Source organism: Cetorhinus maximus, chromosome 16 (assembly GCF_964194155.1).
Source record: "Cetorhinus maximus chromosome 16, sCetMax3.hap1.1, whole genome shotgun sequence".
Taxonomy (NCBI): Eukaryota; Metazoa; Chordata; class Chondrichthyes; order Lamniformes; family Cetorhinidae; genus Cetorhinus; species Cetorhinus maximus.
In genome coordinates this window covers 5675547-5694929 of record NC_135894.1, presented here as the reverse complement: position 1 = coordinate 5694929, position 19383 = coordinate 5675547, and the positions used below count along the sequence as shown (strand labels likewise).

The 19383-nt window shown below is 42.8% G+C and overlaps 1 protein-coding gene across 1 annotated transcript in view; it reads right to left on the bottom strand.

Moving 5' to 3' along the window:
- LOC144692027 (scavenger receptor cysteine-rich domain-containing protein DMBT1-like) overlaps positions 1-19383 on the bottom strand; it is a 646815-nt gene that overhangs the window by 605423 nt on the left and 22009 nt on the right. Inside the window, exons 5-9 of the mRNA XM_078560585.1 lie at positions 16426-16458; positions 15448-15695; positions 10152-10273; positions 2899-3179; positions 1591-1908 (exon numbers count right to left, since the gene is read on the bottom strand). Of these exons, the coding sequence (XP_078416711.1) occupies positions 1591-1908; positions 2899-3179; positions 10152-10273; positions 15448-15695; positions 16426-16458 (1002 nt within the window). The remainder of the gene's footprint in view (positions 1-1590; positions 1909-2898; positions 3180-10151; positions 10274-15447; positions 15696-16425; positions 16459-19383) is intronic.

Here is a 19383-nt window from a genome sequence, read left to right as displayed (position 1 = left end):
CTCCACTTGCCTGTTTGAGTGCAGCTACAACAAAACTCTAGAAGTTTGCCCCCATTCAGAATAATGCTTTCCGCTTTATTGGCACCACATCCACAACCAATCACTCCCTTCACCATAGACTTATAGTGGCTGAAGTATGTACTGTTTACAAGATGCACTTGAAGAATCCAGCAAGTTTATTTAGACAAGACCATCCAAAACCACATAAACAACCAAGGATAATGACAAGGGAAGCAGAGACATGGGAAAACCACTTCCAGGAAGTCACCCTCCAAGCCTCTCACCATTCTTATTTGGATACTTGTCGCCATTCTGGCATGGTCGCTGGGTCAAATACTTAAACTCCCTCTGTAAAAGCACTGTGGGTGTACCTACGCAACATGGACTGCAACGGTGCAAGAAGGCATCTCATCACCACTTTCTCGAGGACAATTATGTATAGGCCATGAATGCAGGGCTGCCAGCGAGGCTCAAATATCATTCATGAATTGAAATAAAAAATAAAAATATCCGAGATTTAATGTGAAGTCAGTGGTAATATTTGTCCTCACCTTTCCTTGATGATTGTCTCCGCATTACCACAATTAGTGCGATGAACTAACAGATCAACAGGATCCCGATTGTTATACCGATCACAAGAGGGATGGAAGTGATATTGTCTTCATGTTCTTAATGAAATTTTAAAGAAAGATTCAACTGGGACACAGGATGCTATGTATTGTTAAATAGTCCAACATTCTGAAGCACTAAGATTAACTTCAGAATTTTTTAATAAAAACAAGCAAATGTCAATCATATCACATCATTCTGGACATTAGCCTTGACAGGAATACTACTTATTCATAAGACCAACCTGCGGGTGTGGACGGAGAAGCTGCCAACGACAATTCGGGACCTATGGGTTATTATGCAAAAAAAGATAGAACATTAATTTAGAAAGTCATCTGTTGTTCATCATTTATGAATTCATGGGACATATTGAACGAACAATCACCAACCGCCAAACTCCCGGCTCCAACCCGCCCCGTTCTGCACTACCCTTACCGGAACAAATCACACTGGCGTCTTCCTTGTGATCACAGTCAGGCTGAGCAGACGCTTGAGAAGGACAATCGGAGAGAAAGGATTCGCTTCCGGTACACCTCACCTCATCAAACCACATGTCACCTTCACCCTGGACAAAAGCGGCCCCTCCTGCGGCAAGTAGAGCAGAGCCACAACCCAGCTGTCTGCAGACAACATTGGCATCGGCCATATCCTAGGAGTCATCACACACCATGCCCGTGGTGTTTTTGCACTGTATCTCCACTCGTCCGGAGCAGCTGCTGTTACCTCCAATCAGGCGCAAACCTACGCCCGAATCTGTCAAAGATAATCAATCACTATTATTTCTGCACAAAAATACAGGTATACAACTCAGATAATTGATATAATAAAGCCGATAGATCACCTGATTGTCGACCCCAATCCATTTCACTTTCGGGTTGGTCCTTCGTTATCTTTCCTCCTGTTGGGGAAGGAAACGTGCTGACTCATTTGGACATCAATGAATGAAATAACAGTCTCATATTAGAAGGTTTGTTTTGTTACCTGAACATAAAACGCCTGCATCTCGTCTGTGATCACAGTTGTGTTGTCCCCACGGCTCTGTCCGACACTGCCAAATGGTCGACTCGTGTGAAATACATTCTATCTCATCCAGCCAAATACATCCTGATCCTTCTCCGAATGACCGAGTGCTATAGTCAACATAATCGAGAGGGCCGCACTGTAGCTGTTTACAAATCACCTCAGCATCATGACTATCCAGTGCGTCCCAGCACACTGTTCCCCAGGTCCCATTGTAGAACACTTCCGCCCTCCCCTGACAGCGATGCTTTCCATTCACCAGCCGCAGCTCCTTGTGTTCTATCAACGAAATAAGAAATCTCCAGATGTTTCCAGTGATAAATGGAATCAAGTCAACAGTGCCCCCTGAACACAAGTTGTGCCAGATGTGTTTACTGAATAGAGATAATTATTCCAGAAATGTAACAGTGATGCATGTACAATCCAATGATACAATCAAGGAAAATCAACTCAGATTTCAAAAGAGCGAACTATACATCTTCCAATTCATTGAATTACTTGAAGAAGTTTCAGAAAGATTATGCGGAGATAATAATGTCTATGTAAATCCACATGGATTTTGAAAGCAATAACTTTCGAAAAGTTTTCAAACATCAGAATTAAGGCTGAGATCAGGGAAAATGAAATTATCAGCGCAGAATTAAAAGAAGAGCCAACAAACAACAACGCAGGATTTCACATAGAATAGCAGAAGATGGAGCGTGTTGTGCACATGGATTAATGCTGGGGGTCACATCTGTTTAAGATTAACATACTACACTTGGCATTTGGAATTGAAGTAAATGTTCAAAATGCACTAGGATTTGCAGTTAATACCAAGACAGACTCCACTAACTGCAGGAAGACGTTCAGAGACGGCAGGATAGGCGTGTCAATGCCGAAATTATTTCAGTGCTGATTAGAATAAAGCCGTGCTTTTTTTGGACGAAGAAACACAAGAGCCAAAAAAATTGCGATTTCAGATTTTTTTTTTTCACTCTCTATTACACAGATAGAAGGAGAATGTGGAACATGGAACATGGACGTTTGGTGGGGCGAATTGTGGTGATGCCTTGAATGTGACGTTTGATAAAGACACGAGAGGAAAATGCAGAGTGGAATTCAGCTCATGCCAGATTTAATGATATAAGATTATGAGCAGAATAAGAAGCTGTCAGACGCGTTGAGCAGAATAAACCGTTGATGTGCAGTTTCTGCGCTATTCAGTAAAATACCATCTGTGTGAATCTTCTTGTATAAAGGAAATGAGTTCAATTAGGTCACCCGTACCTGAGCACATAATCTTCACATCTTCTTTATGAGAACAGTCGTGGGAACCCCAATATGCAGAGGGACATTGCCAGAGATACGATTCCTCCCCTGAACACTCCAAGCCTTCCAGCCAAACTGGACCTGAGCCTGGTCCACAAGAGGCAGGAAGTGTCACGTCCAATGCCTTTCCGCAATGCAGCTGTTTGCAAAATACGTCAGCGTCTGTCAGATCCCAGGAATCATCACAAACTGAGCCCCAGGTCCCGTTGTAATAAATCTCCACTCGTCCTGCACATGGGCTTCACCATCTGACAGCCTTAACTGTATTTGTTCTGAACCAAAAAATACAGTATTTATCAAGAGGATTCGATTACGCATTTATGTCATAACCCAATTGAAACTATTGAATATTATCCAGCAAAAGTAATTTAAAAAATATTTGACTTGACTATGACAGGTAACTGTTCCTATAGTTGAAACCATGTATCTCTAATTATTTGAAATTTATAGTGTGGAATGCACAAATATTTCAAATATTCCCACACCTGACTCCTACGATATTTTGGATTGCAGTTCACATATTGTGTGCTCAATGCTGTGTGCCCTGTTTCAACCTCAATTAAACTTATTTGTATTCATCGTTGCACCCAAACTACTTATGAACTTCAATTGTACACAGTTTATTTTTCCCTGCACGCATCTCGAACCCTTATTTCACTCGATTTCTGAATATCTCGCTATTTTATGTTTATTATATTGAAAGAAATGCTGTAAATCCTCAGTAGGTCTGGCAGCATCAGTGGAAAAAGAAACCAAGTTGACTTTTAAGAAAGACATTTCACAGAAGCTCAGCCTTCTGCTGCTGAAAGGCCTGTAAGTACCTGGGTTTTTCAAGGATGGAATAATCAAGAAATCCCATGAGCGGCCTCTTGCCCTGACCAGTATGTGAACTGCAATTCTATGAAAACGTTGTTTAATTAACACAATTTCGCACCAAGCTGTAAGGCTCCTCCCGACACCACCTCACCTCCGCCTCACAACACCCGCCGACCCGCGCTAACAACACACTCTCCCAACCGTGCAGTCAGAATTTCCTGTCTGAGAGATAATTGAGAATTCGGTCGTTAATAAATGCACAGCTAACATGCAAGTGCTGTTTGTTGATCAGTTCTGTCCGTGCCCACTCTCTCCACGTTAGCCCTACAGTGTTAAGCATTTAGGTTAAAAGAACTCGAGGAACATGTGACGTATATTCACACCACACTCCTTATTAGATATTTCTATGTATGTTCATGTAAAATTGAACTATTTATTCACCTGAACACAGAACTCCGACGCCGACACTCTCATTGAGAGAAGAATTCATTGCAAATGAGCTGCAGTTGCGGAGATGCAATTCGTTTCCTCCACACTGGACATCATTCACCCACACAGGCACTTCACTCTCTCCATAATTTGAAAAGATATAAGCGGCATTTGCGACACCAAATCCAAGTTGCCTGCAGACCACGTTAGCATCATTTATTTCCCAGAGGCTGTCCTGTACTCTGCCCCAGCGACCGTTATGGTAAATTTCCACCTGACCATCACAGCGGCTTCCCCCATTTGTCAATTTCAGTGACCAACTTTCATCTACAAGAAGAAAGCCGTTGAGAGCAAGGGTTAACGTTCAAAAAAAAATGCACATTTGATTCAACATAACCGGGGCAATAATTATTCAAGTAAATGTTGTGACCGTGGTGCCAAGGTGAGGCAGATCACTGGGACCCTGCTGAGCACTCTGATGCGGGAGGGTGAGGAGTGGCATTTGTGCTCTGTTAGTGGAGCAATTTCAGAGGTAGGAAGAGGGGTGTAGTCCTGCAGATGATTTTAAGGATATTGCAAACAATCTAGTAAATTGCCATCAACGGAATAATATCCTGATAATATTAAAATATCCCAGCACAACGCACGAGCGATAGAACTGATGAACGTCGCCGGATAAACGGTGCATGAGAGCGCTAATCAAGCTCATGTGACTTTGTGATTTGTTCTCATTAACTCATAGATTCAGTTCTGTGAAGAAAGGACCAATGGATGTTTTCATGTGTTTCAGATGAAAAAGTCCGAGCGCAATGTCCGTCTGGTTTGTTTGTTGGACAGTTCAGAACTGATTTGGCTGGGATATGGGAACGGGCAGATAATGATAGAGAGAAAAACCAAACTGCACAGAAAACTAGAAAAGAAAGATTGCAATAACGGAGGAAATAATGTTTTGTTATTCAGGATAAGAGCAATAGGGGTTGGAAAAGGGCCTCAATTATGTTTACCATTCAGGTGTGTGAACATACATTGTAATAAATGATTTTCGTGACGTGCAGGCTCTTTTGCAGGTGCAAAAATGGAAAATTGGCTTAGACACGTGCAGGACGGTGCAAAAACTCCAAGGCTCCCTGGCTGATTAAAGAGGTGGGGATTAAGGTGAAGCAGAACAAAATATATGCATAGGATATTGAATTTGGATAATGCAAGTGAGATCCAAGATTAATGTACAATATCCAGACCGTATAAGAGAGTCCCACTAACATAAAACGTGATCTTACAGTCTTATATAGGCACAAAACCGACACCAGGAAGGACATCGGCATATAAAGGCTGATGTTTTGGCTCAGCTGCTGAGTGAGCATTTTGAGTATGTTTTTGCCAAGGAAGAAAACGCTGCTCAATGGTGGACAAAGAATAGGCAGAAGAAAAAAAAATGCAATGGCTAGATATTTATAAAGATGACGAATTGGCTTGGGCAACTGATGTTGAATTTGACACGACACATGGATTGGATGAGATGTATTCGAGGGGCATGACCTGAACTGAAATCGCCAGATAATGGTCATAATGTTCCCATCCTTCTTCAATGCCGATAACTGATGTTTCCAAATATTATACCCTTGTTCAAGAAAGGGTGTAAGGATAAATGCAGTAAATTCAGACCAGTAAGTTTAATATTGTCTTTGGGAAAGCTTTCTTTCCTTGGAAAATAACCCTTGGGGCAGAAGTAACAGCAAGTTATGCTTGAAAAAATGTGGATTCATTAACAAACTAGGACGGATTTGGTAAGAGACATCGCATTGCACGGACTTGCTAGAGTAAATAAATGAGGTTACAGAGAGTGTTAATGAGGGTCATGGGGTGGATGTGGTTTTGATGGACTTTCAAATGACCTTTGGAAAAGGGCCACGAATGAAGCTTGGCAGAAATGTTAGCGCCTGTGGAATAAAAGGCTAAAATGGCTGCTTGGAGATGGAATTGCTCTTTGAAAGGGACAGGATGTCGTGTTCAAGATTTCTTCTTTTCCAGGCCAGAGGAAAAGAACATTCCATCCGGATAGCAACCCTAATTTTCCAGTAATATATATTATATATATTATTCCAGTAATATATATTGTTGGTTGTAAGAGGAACAATTTATTGTTTTTTTTTTCACGGAATTTTTAAGTGTTGTAAAATGTTGAAAGGATGAAATTCAATCGAACGCAGACAAGCTGTTAGAACGGGCCGGAAAGTTCCAGATGAAATTTAGCTGAGGGAAGCATTGGTTGGCTCACTTTTGTCGGAAGTAAATAAATGTATATTTAAAGTTGATAAGTGTTTTTTTTCAAAACTACCGGATGTCTCAACGCAAGTTAAAGGCATTTATTTGCATTGTGTAATGTCGTCACTGTTGCAATTTAAGGAACGCCGCAGCCATAATGGGCGCAGTAAAATTGCACAAACAGTCATGTGATAACGACCAGGTGAGCTACATTGTTTGATGTTGATCAAGGGATAACTTTGGAAAGGACACCGGGGAAGACTTTCTCGTTTCCCTCAAAGTAGAGCCATGGTTCACATTTTTATTAACGTCCACTGATGCAGAGATGGCATCGATTACCCCTCTTACCTGGAACACGAAATATTATAGAGGGCAGCATTCCCACAGCACTGCACTTCATTCACAGACTTGACTGCTCTGGTAAATAACTTGAGTCATTCTTGTACCTGGCCTTGTGCTTTAGAAGTGAGAGTGTTTTTAAGTGAAATAAGGCTGGCAGACGAAGGACGAGTAGAAGGAATAATAAAGAACGGGATCATTTCTAAATGAGTTTCAGCAGCTGATGAATCTCGGGTGCATTTCTACAAACAATTGTACTTCACAGCGCAGGTTGCGAAAAGGCTACTAAAGTTTTGAGTTCTTTGATGTATAACTAAGGCACTGAGTACACGGCAGGGAAGATGCGATGATTCATGTCGGCCTCATCTGGAGTAATCCTTCCATTTTTGGGCTACAAACTTTAGGGAGGATCTGAAGGCATTAGAAAAGATGCAGAAATGCTTCATAAGAACATTATGGTGATGATAAACTTACTTTTTCTACATAGTTTTAGGGAGCTACGAATATTCTACTTGGAGAGGGAATGCTCAAAACCTCCGGGATCTGGACAATATGACACAGAAAAATTATTGCCATTGGCGGAAGGTTCATGAATGATCAGTACAGATTTATGGTGATGGACAAATTGGAAATGGTGACGTAAGGATGCTAAATTTGCATGGTGCGATTGATCAGGTCCTGCAATGCACTTCCTGAGAATGTGGAGGACGAGGATCTGCAATGCACTGACTGAAATTGTAGTGAATAAGGAAATGCAATGGAATGTCTGACAAAATGCTGGATTACGATCTGCAATGCACTGTCTTAGATTCTGATGGATGAGGATCTGCAATGCATTGACTGAGAATGTGGGTGATGAGGACCCGGGATGCAATGTACGTGAATGTGGTGGATGACAATCTGCAATACACTGTCTGAGATTGTAGTGGCTGAGGATCTGCAATGCACTGTCTGAGAATGTGGTGGATGATGGTCTACAATGCACTGGCTGAGAAAGTGGTACGTGAGGATCTGCTTCACGCTATCTGACAAAGTGGTGGATTAGAATTTGAAATGCACTTTCCGAGATAGAGGGGGGTGAGGATATGAAATGCACTGTCTGAGATTGTGGCCTATGTGGATCTGCAATTCTTTGCCTGAGATTGCGGGGGATGTGGATCTGCAATGCATTGCTTGAGAATGTGGTGGATTTGGATATGCAATGCACTGCCTGAGAATGTGGGGGAATGGAGATCTGCAATGCACTGTCTAAGAATGTGGGTGTTTGATGTTCTGCAATGTACTGTTCGAGTATTTGGATGATGAGGGTCTGCAATGCACTGCCTGAGAAAGCGGAGGATGAGGACCTGAAATGCACTCTCTGAAAATGATGATGATGAGGATCTGCAATTCATTGTCGGAGAATATGGTGCTTGAAGATATGAAAAGCACCGTCTAAGGATGTGGCGGCGAGGATCTGAAATGCACTGCCTGAAGATGTGGTGGATGAATATCAATCGGAGATTTTAAAATATAAGCGGTCAGATAATTGCATGGAAAATAATACCGGATTATTGTAAATTGCATGGGTGTGTGAGTGGGTGAGATACTTTTGCAGAGAACCTGCACGGACAGAACATGCTGAAAGGCCTCTTTCAGTGCTGCAGGGAGATTATTTCAATCAAGGATTACATCGACTGAGAGGACTCACCCGAACAGATGACACTCGCGTCATTTCCATGTGAGCAGTTAAAATTTTCCCCGGATGTAACCGGACAATCTGTCAATCGGGATTCATTCCCGCGGCACCTGTAATTTTCCTTCCACACGGGGCCCGTTCCCTGCCCAAAGTAAGAACCCCTCGGAATTGCCTTTACAGCCCCGCACTGAAGGTGCTCACACACCACACTGGCGTCTTGTAAACCAAAGTGAATATCACACAGCGTCCCCCACTGCCCTCCGTGCAGCACTTCCACCCGGCCGGAGCTCCTGTTCTCACCACCAACCAATCGGGGTCCATGCTTCCCTGTTTTTAATAAAAATAAGGACGAAAACATTTTGTAAATCCACATTTGAATATAGACATGGCGAAAGAAAAAAAGGAAAAGATGAAAATGGATAAGTTTGTGTTACACTGCACTGTTTACACATCTTATTGTTTGAAACTCACTAGACTGCGAAAGCCTTTAAACGAACGTGTCTATTTGCTCAAAGTAGAGAGTTCATCCAACAAAAAGCTAATGGAATTTTGGACTTTGTCACAACAGCTTTGAAATACCAAAGACAGGACGTAACGTTTCAGTCATACCCAGTATTGGCCAGAACCAACCTGTATAACATATGTCAGATTTGGACAGGGCACTCCGGAAGAAAATATTCGTCTTGGAGGTAATAAAACGTAGATATGAAAGATATATAATGTAATTAAGCATAGTATTATGATCCCACTTTGAACAAAGATGACTTGAAGCTATTTAATCTGGAAGAATTAGGGCCGATAAAACTATGTTAAAAATCTTATATTGATTTCAAAGATTTGATAAAGAGTCACGGGTGCAGTAACCCAGAACAAGGCCACTCAAAGGATGCATTTGTTGTTGACGGGGATAGGAATATATTTGACAAGGTTTGCATTTATTACTGGTTCCTACACTCCCCTGCAAAAGCGATTGAAATCCATTCTCTTGAACTGCTGACGTGGGCAGATTGAACGTAGACTTGCAATGCTGCTACTGAGATAATCCCACTATTTTGAGCGAGAAACCAGAAAGGAAATTTTCTCCTAATTATTTACCTCATTTGGGTCAATTCATTGAAACGCCTCTCTAAAATAACGCAACCACCGTTAATTAATGATTCGCCTACGTTTGTAATTAATGAAGTCTGCCTCAGGTTTGGCAAACAGAACACGACTTGAGAGTTCTTTCGATAATGGGTGTTCCGGCAAATGTGAATGAAGAACCTGTGCATGGTGCAAGCATTAATTTAGCAATAATAATGTGCTATTTTCAGATAACGTAGAAGTTACTGACTTACACATAATTGTGTTATTCCAGAATCATAAAAAGCGACAGTGAACTATAAAGAAGTGCTTGGGAATGATCATGAAAGAAGGAAATATCAATGGCTTTTTCTCAGTTTCTGAAAAGTTCACCAGGAAAATTTTTTTGTCATTCGGATTCGTTTTACTCACCGGAACAGCTCACACTGACATCGTTCATGTGGGTGCACTCGTTTTCATTTACTGGAGAGTTTGGACAGTCTGTCAGGCTTGTCTCATTGCCTTTACATTCAAATTTTTCGCTCCGTTGAAGTCCAGTGCCCTTTCCAAAATAAGCCCCTTTTTCCACGGACACAGCGACTCCACACTGAAGCTGACCACAAACCACACTGGCGTCATTCCAATCCCAGTGAAGATCACACACTGTTCCCCAGGTTTTGCCGAACTGTATTTCCAGTCGGCCCGAGCATTGGGAATCCCCGGAAACGATTCTGGGAAACCTGTGATCTGAGGAAGAACAATTCATGATAGTCGCAATCATTTTCAATTTTGTGCATATCTGTTTAAGCAAAACCTGTCATGATGACTCCTGATAAAATTTTCATTCTGGCATAATCGCGATTAAGCTAAACCCTACATTGCTCCAGAAGTTATTGCTTGCAAAGTGGCCATATGCAACCTTTAACATACGTAGATTTATTGCTACCTCAGTACGGTGTTACAAACACGCACTATATCTACAGAGGGAACTTAGCTAAGCATCTATTGAAAGAGATGTGCACTTTGACGTCAAACAATGTCTACTCTACCTGCAGCCAACTTTCTTCATTCCCATATCGTTCTTATCCCGATTCCCGCCCTGAAACTATAGACCGAAATGCGGCCTATGAAGAACACTGAAATTCTGTCTACACTGAATGACAAAAAGATAATGCTACCCTTTCCCTCCAACCATACCATCTTTCACCCCAACACACGTGCACACCTTCGAGGTGCAGTCGATAGATCTCATTAATGAAGACCACCCTGAATCCGACTTTTCACAGCTAGTATTACAATGGCACTAATTTGCAAATATAAACTACATCAAATTGCATCCAGGCACCTCCCCTCCCCAGCCCCATCAAGCCCTGCGGGAAAACATCTGATCACCAAAAAAAATCCCCTTCTCTTCCATTCCGTATTTTCTATCGGGTTGTATGTAATAATTTTATTACATATCTATTCTCAAAGTCCCAATTTATCTACTTTTACTACCTCTGGCCCCTCAAGTTTCAAGCCCTTCTCTTGAAATTATAAGACCCTCTCTTCACAACATCTACTTATATGGAAGCGACAGCAGCTTTCTCTTCATAATACTTTCAGGGCGTAAATCTTCCCTGGCACCTATTGCACATACTGTGAAAGGCCAGAAAATTAGTCGGATAAATCCAGGAACCCTGACTTGTCCTCGAGTGTTTAGAGCCTCCCATTTGATCTGCTGGCGTTTGTCATTTCGTCAATGGAGCACATTGACGAACACAGACACGAAATAACCTCAAACATTAACTGTTTGATTCCACACTACCTTCCTAGTGAAAAGTTCCGAACACTGGAAGCGCAAAGCAAAGTTAAGAGCCCTTTTGAATCTGTCAGTAAAATGTAACGGTCACATACAAGGGGAAATAAATGGCTCGTGCTATTTTAGCATTTTTAACATACTGACAGCTAGAATCAAAAGGAACCAATCACCGGATAACCATGTACAGTTCTGGAAACCAAGCCTTGGTTTGAATACGCTGATCATGTAAGGAGTGCATTTAGAGCTCCCCAGAATGTTCCTCGTCTTTCAAGTGTAAACTTGAAAGGACAGCTTATGTCGATTGGTTCTTGTTCCCTTACATCACCTTTTGATTCCCGAAGCTTTAGGGAGCCTCTTAAGGCTTTGATCGACGAGCAAATAAATGGGGAGACAGTGATAGTCCAACAATATTCTCTCTCATCGTCATTCGGCCCTCACATCTAGTTTAATCAGGACAGTGAGAGGCGATGAAGAAGCAAACTCATTGCAACCGAATAGTCTTCACGGGCCTTGGCAATTAATGTCCAGTAACCTTCCATCACGTAGCCTAAATTACATCGTATAATGTAGGGGAGAAGAGATAAAAACAAAAATGACCCTCAATAATTAAGGGTCATTTGATCAAGGAAAGCAACTGCACTGCCGGATGCATTCAAACGTTTGGATAACAGAGTATCAGATCGGTGCCTTCTATAATGGTTACCAACGTTGTTTATGGATTGTTTGTCGATTAACGAATGTCGTCTCTGAATATCGTTTCCACAGTTTTAGTGCCAAAAGCCTACTGGTGTGAAACGTGAACATTGTCTCTCCACAGGAACCTCTTACTCAAATCATTGGGTTTGGCATCTTCTGTTTTTTTTTAATAGTTACATCGTTTCCTTTACATTTAACAGTAGATTTTCTGTACTGTCGTGCAATAGAGAGAAAAAAACAAGCTAATTCCGTGAGAGACGATGTGGAGCTAGCGGACAGCTAGCAGAATTAATTCCAAACTGCATAGCAACCAGAAATCAATGATTAGTGATTGAGGGTAGATATTCAGACCAGCACAAAGGTAGTACATTGTGTTCCAGCAGGACGGATAGCAGGAACAATATTGTTTACCGTTTACAGAAACAGATTATCGACAGGAAACAGTTCAAAATTAGTCTGTGAAGTCAAATTCGAAGCTCAGCTGAAACTCAGGAAATCTGTGAGGAGGTACTTACAGAGACAGAATAAACAGTAAATGCAATAAATTCACAAAATGTGCTCTTAATTTGCAAATGAATGTTATAATAGTTAAGGACAATGCAGTGCTTTTGTTAGCATTAATTCAGAGCTCCAGTGTTCATTGGAAAATGAAAGTGCAAATTAGTTAGATGCGCCATCGGATGGATCTCATTCCCAGCCTTCATTTTTGGAGGGAAGAAATTAAAAATCTTGATAGTTTCATTATATTTAGGTCAGCCCACTGTTGCGCTCCCGGCATATTACAGTCCCGCCGAAGTCAATGCACATTTGAATAGCTCACCGCCATTTACACCCACGGCACCGCCGCAACGGGGCAGTCAAATTCCAAGAGACGCGAGAAAAGTTGAAACTTATTTAATTGGTTTTTGACTGTTCTACGAGGAAGGTCGGGGGAAATAAAATTAATTGCTTGGGTACATTTGTTTTCACTAGGGAAGGTAGCGGGAGCACTGAAATGATAAAGATCTTTATGACGATTGAACGAATTGACAGGATAGATGATCGTTAACTGTGGTCTATGGCCAAACCTGCAAATTTACAAAAACTACTAAAATTCCCAAATGCATTCAGAAGAAATGTTTTTTTTACCAGACAGTTGTTAGAATGTGGAACTCTTGGCCACAGAAGATGAGGTGATTGACATGGATTTATTCATGACTGATGAACAGATGGGGGAGAATGGAACCTCACGTTAAATTGATGGAGATAGAAGACATGGTGTTGATTTGGCGGGAGGCTAAATTGGTTGGGGAGCGGGGGAGGCTCAATTAGAACAGAACATTAACCCTGAGATTGACCGGTTGTCCTATGGAGTAAGTTGCTATATCGTCGGAAATATGTGATTCTGTGTAATGTTTCCAACAGAACTATAGATGTAAACTTCGCTAACACGACATGTACTAAGTGTCCATCCAATTTTGCTTGAGAATATTATTTTGTGTTTCATAAAAGAAGCTGCCTTGTGTGTGGTGAACGGGCTACCACATTGCTGTTAGATTGGGAGTTCATGGAATTTGAACGAGCGAGAAGCCTGTTTCTTTGAGAGATGGAGAAGAGAATGTTTTTAGAGGGGCTGCCGTTCCCCCCTGCACATAATTAAGAATTCAGTCTTATTACCCCACTGAGGAAGAGAATGGTGGTTGATGGCGGTGATTAAACACCCAGTCAAAGATAAAACTTCGTTTGGGGATGGGAAGTCTCCTGAGCAGTGCCTCAGCAGCGCCTATACAGGTCAAGTGCAGTTTGCACAATGAGCAATCATTCGGGAAATAAGAAAATCTGGTGAGACAGTTGAAGACCGAAACTCACAAGACATTCAAGCTCTGGCCCTTGAAGACGCCACGGCATTGGCATTCGGTATTGCAAATGAAAGTTCAGTCCACGGTGTTCCCGAAGTTTAAGATGGTGATGGACTGTTTGATTGCAAAGCAACTGAATGTTAAGTGGAATCTCTCATTCTTTGCTGTCGTTAGCCGTTTGCAGACACACGTGTGGTGCACTTATTAGTTGTCTTTTATCATTTGAGGCATGGATGTTGTGTAGGATTTGCTCTGTGTGGACATGGGCTGCTTCCTAATTTGATGAATTGCGAATGGAGCCGAGCACTGAGCAGTCATGACCAAACAACTCGTCTTCAGAACATATAACGTCAAGAAAGACATGACTGAAGCAGTTGAAAAAAGTTCGACATCGATCAGTGACTTAGAAAATGCAATTTCCGTTTAATCTTCATTGAGTTTAGTTTTAAAAGACTAATTCAGTTTTATAATTGTTGCCCTTTGCAACAAAATCCTACAAAGTGTTAAATTGCTAATGAATCTGTTCTGAGGATGGCCAGGTTAGGTCCATGTGCCAGGATTTCTTGGGTGCGTTGATGGGGAACATTCCCCTTTCTTCCAGCTAAGTAACGCTGTTAAGATTATTCACTGCAATTGTTCCGTGCACTGCACTTAACATATTTGTTTGATATGCAGCACTTCTTCCGATCTCAATATAAATTAAATATTGAAACGAATGGACTCTGCAGTCAACATCGGGATTCTGTTTGCAGATTAGACCCGTGCTGCCCCATGACTTAGACTCTCCCTACGCACAGAAACCATCCTTCCCAATTCCCGTTTCACATCCTGTAAAATATCAACCCAAATATTCCGTACTAATGACTCTCGGAAACCTAAGGAATGGCAGAGATGAGCATGCGGCCCCTGCGGAAGTTTTGGCGCCTTGAACTATGTGTGAACAGCCCGGGAAGTTTCAACTTCATCTGGGGAATTCCCCTGCTCTCTGGGAGACTCCGCAATGGAGCTGAATGAAAGACACGTGCGCGCTCCGATGTGCTCCCCAAGGTCGTTACACCAGGGAATTTATACAGGGACGGAGAACATAAATCAATGATCTAACAGCCGGGCAACTGAACAACTGGACTCTGCAATCGCTCTCACTCATTCCCCCAAGAGCATCCCGAAGCATCCGGGCGAGTGGCGAGGGAGAGGGTAGAATGCGTGCGGGATTTTCCGGACATTTTTCCCTATCCTCGGATGGTCCGGGTCACCTCACAGCAGGAAGCCAGCAGTGATATAAAGCGGGGTGCAAGCTGCCATTCCGGTGTGAGCTTATTTTTTTTTAAATTAACACAATTATTGACATGAATTTATGACACACAATGATTCTGATTGAATATAACATTAACTCCAAGTGGAATATCGTGCCCTAAGTCTCATTCTTCAGCAATCGGCTGTCCCAAAATAACATCTCCACCTTTATTCCTGGGGAAAAAATCAGACCCGGCGGCGATGAGAAGCAGAAGAAATATTTGTACCTGAGCAGATCGCGCTGGCATCATTGTTGGGTGAAATGGAATAGTGACTCCAGGCAGCTGATTTACAGTCTCGCATGCGGCCTCGCTCCCGCTGCACTCAACATTATCCGTCGCAATGGGCCCGGAGCCTTCCCCAAAGTGAGCCCCGCCCGGTGCAGGGTCCGCGGTCCCGCAGCCCAGCTCCCGACACACAACGGCGGCGTCCTGCAGGTCCCAGCTCTCATCATACACAGTCCCCCACTGTCCCCTGTAGTGAATCTCCAATCTTCCTGCGCACCGACTGCCCCCATTCGCCAGTCTCAGTTTCACGGCCTCTGTAAAATACAATAATAAGCGCAGAATTACAATCCATTAAATCCGCGAGACCCAGCTAACCGGTCTCCACTTTCTGCAGGTCAGAGCAGAAGAATTTGGAATATTGGCCTGTGCCCAATCTGCCATTGAATCCCGATTTAAAAATAAAACCTCTCAAACACAAGGGTATAATTGTATTCAACCCTTTAAACGAGCCGGTTATAAGTGGGAGAGATGCCCCTTCTGGGACAGTTGGTCGATACGTTCAGAATATATTCCACTCCCCGGAGATCAGGAGATGGACGTGACTATAACAGGGAACTCGCTGATTGGCGGAGACTGAGGTCCATTCAGAGCACCAGACACACATTGCAATCTCCTTCTCCCAGCCAGCCCTTCACTCCCCCGCCCACCGGTACTGGAACGTCATGTAACCTCTATCTCTGTCTGGATGTAATTCGCGAATTGGCAGCCCATTTTGGATCGGCAGCAGTATCAGTGGTTATTGACATTCCCCTCTCCGGGACCCAAGTCATGGTCGCTCTGCATTAGGCAGCAATTGTCCCTCAACAGGGTTTAAATAAGTTCATTATCAGAGTGCACGAATCATCCCATTCCTCCCTGACAGGCACATGGAGAGCGAGTTAATCAATGATCAAATCGGTACCGCAATTGTCCCCGACAGTTAGTTTTAATTCACGTAGATTGGACAGGAAAATATCAGATACTATGAAAATTGAGAGTTATTACCTGATGGATCAGCCTGACTGTTCCCAGTTCTGCCTGAAATGAAATGTTGAGAATTAAAGTTTCATGGGTTAAGAGGACGATGAAACGGCCAGAAACGTTATTTGTTCAAAGCAACTGCGAGAATATTTTGTCATTTTTTGAACATAATGTTTTCAGGAACTTTATGTTAAAAAAATTCAACAAACACCCAAGTTTCCATCATTATCTGAAGGTAGATTTCCCGTCGCTTTTCGGAAGAAATAATCCAGCGGTTTGTGATTTCATCTGTTTTCCACAACTGATGATGCATCCAGTACAGGCTCAGGAGCAAGTTCATGTTATTAACTGGTCAACGTTTACCCAGGAGATCCCGAGAATACCCCATTGCACAGATCACCTTCTCACCATCTAAATTCCCTCTAACATACTATCGAAGGTATGTTTACCTCACTCACTCTCGGTGCTCGAAGACACGGTGACCTGCATGTTTATTGGTCACTTTCCATTTGTTGGTTTCACATCATTGACTGTGCGTTAACATTTTCCAAAATTGGCTCGGGTTTTTATTTTAACCAGGAGGATATTCTGGTATCTCTATATTCCCTGTTTAACGTGTTATAGAACATCTTACATTGATTCCCATCATCAGCTGGATTTCTACAACCCCTTACATGATTTCTGCCAGTCCTGCACAAAGCGTGCACCTACCTAGAAAATATTACTCAGGAGTTTGTTGGAATTGTCTGTGATTGCCTGGGTAATGGAAGGCGCAACAATACTCAACAAGCTGCGCACCAGCATGTTCAAAACAAACCCCTTGAGCGTCAGCCCAAACATGTCCTCTTTCAGTACCTCATGTACAAGGTGCACAAGATACAAATGCGACCTAAAGCCTGATACAAAGCGACATAAAGGAATGCAAGTTTGAGAGTTGAGATCTGATATCTCATTAGCTACAACATGATTTATTATAAAAACATATGAAGCATGTGGAACAGGCTGACAAACATTCAGGTTCACATAAGTAACATATATATAAATGTCTGCCTTAGGAAAGTGATTTAATTAAAACATATTTCAGCCCCCCAAAAAAGAAAGACATAATCAAACATGTTTACAGGTTAATTCCCGGTAAAATGTGAATTCTTATGCTTTCCTCAACTATCAGCGTGCAATTAATACTCATTTTTAACATAATTATCCTATCACAACCAACGTTGATCGATCGCAATTTATAATTTAAACTTGAAAAAAAAAACAGTCATTGTCCATCATTCCAAAGTTGAAAATACTATTTGAAATCGTTCAGCTCATTATAGCACACAACAGTCACAAAGCTCTACCACTGATAAACAAAAACAGAATTACCTGGAAATACTCAGCAGGTCTGGCAGCATCGGCGGAGAAGAAATCAGTTAACGTTTCGAGCCTTCATGGCCCTGCGGCAGAACTGAAGCATAGTTAGAAGAAGGGAGAAATATAAATGGGTTTAAGGTGGGTGGGGGGGTGGGGGGAGGGGAGAGACACATTGAGGGTGTGGTGATTGTGGAGATGAGCACATAATCAAAAGATGTCACAGACAAAAGGGTCAAAGAGGTGTCGAAGGTGGTGACATTTGTCTGAGAAAAGTGCTAATTAAGAATGGAAGACAGGATATTCAAAGTACAGCTCTAGTGGGGGTGGGGTGGAAAGACTAACAAGGTTTTAGTTTAGATTTAAAAATAATGGAAATAGGTGGGGAAAGAAGAATCTATTTAAATTATTGAAAAAAAAGGGGGAGGGGAAGAAACGGGGTGGGGATGGGGGGAGGGGGAGTTTAAGATCTAAAGTTGTTGAATTCAATATTCAGCCCGGAAGGCTGTAAAGTGCCTAGTCGGAAGATGAGGTGTTGTTCCTTCAGTTTGCGTTGGGCTTCACTGGAACAATGCAGCAAGCCAAGGACAGACATGTGGGCAAGAGAACAGGGTGGAGTGTTAAAATGGCAAGCGACAGGGAGGTTTGGGTCTTTCTTGCGGACAGACCGCAGGTGTTCCGCAAAACGGTCTCCCAGTTTGCGTTTGGTTTCTCCAATGTAGAGGAGACCGCATTGGGAGCAACGAATGCAGTAGACTAAGTTAGGGGAAATGCAAGTGAAATGCTGCTTCACTTGAAAGGAGTGTTTGGGCCCTTGGACGGTGAGGAGAGAGCAAGTGAAGGGGGAGGTGTTGCATCTTCTGCGTGGGCATGGGGAGGTGCCATAAGTGGGGGTTGAGGAGTAGGGGGTGATGGAGGAGTGGACCAGGGTGTCCCGGAGGGAACGATCCCTACGGAATGCCGTCAGGGAGGTTGAAGGGAAGATGTGTTTGGTGGTGGCATCATGCTGGAGTTGGCGGAAATGGCGTAGGATGATCCTTTGAATGCGGAGGCTGGTGGGGTGATAAGTGAGGACAAGGGGGACCCTATCATGTTTCTGGGAAGGAGGAGAAGGCGTGAGGGAGGATGTGCGGGATATGGGCCGGACACGGTTGAGGGACCTGTCAACGACCGTGGATGGAAAACCTCGGTTAAGGAAGAAGGAGGACATGTCAGAGGAGCTGTTTTTGAAGGTAGCGTCATCAGAACAGATGCGACGGAGGCGAAGGAACTGAGAGAATGGGATGGAGTCCTTACAGGAAGCGGGGTGTTAGGAGCTGCAGTCGAGGTAGCTGTGGGAGTCGGTAGGCTTGTAATGGATATTGGTGGACAGTCTATCACCAGAAATTGAGACAGAGAGGTCAAGGAAGGGAAGAGAAGTGTCAGAGATGGACCATGTGAAGATGATGGAGGGGTGGAGATTGGAAGCAAAATTAATAAATTTTTCCAAGTCCCGATGAGAGCATGAAGCAGCACCGAAGTAATCATCGATGTACCGGAGAAAGAGTTGTGGGAGGGGGCCGGAGTAGGACTGGAACAAGGAATGTTCCACATACCCCATAAAGAGACAGGCATAGCTGGGGCCCA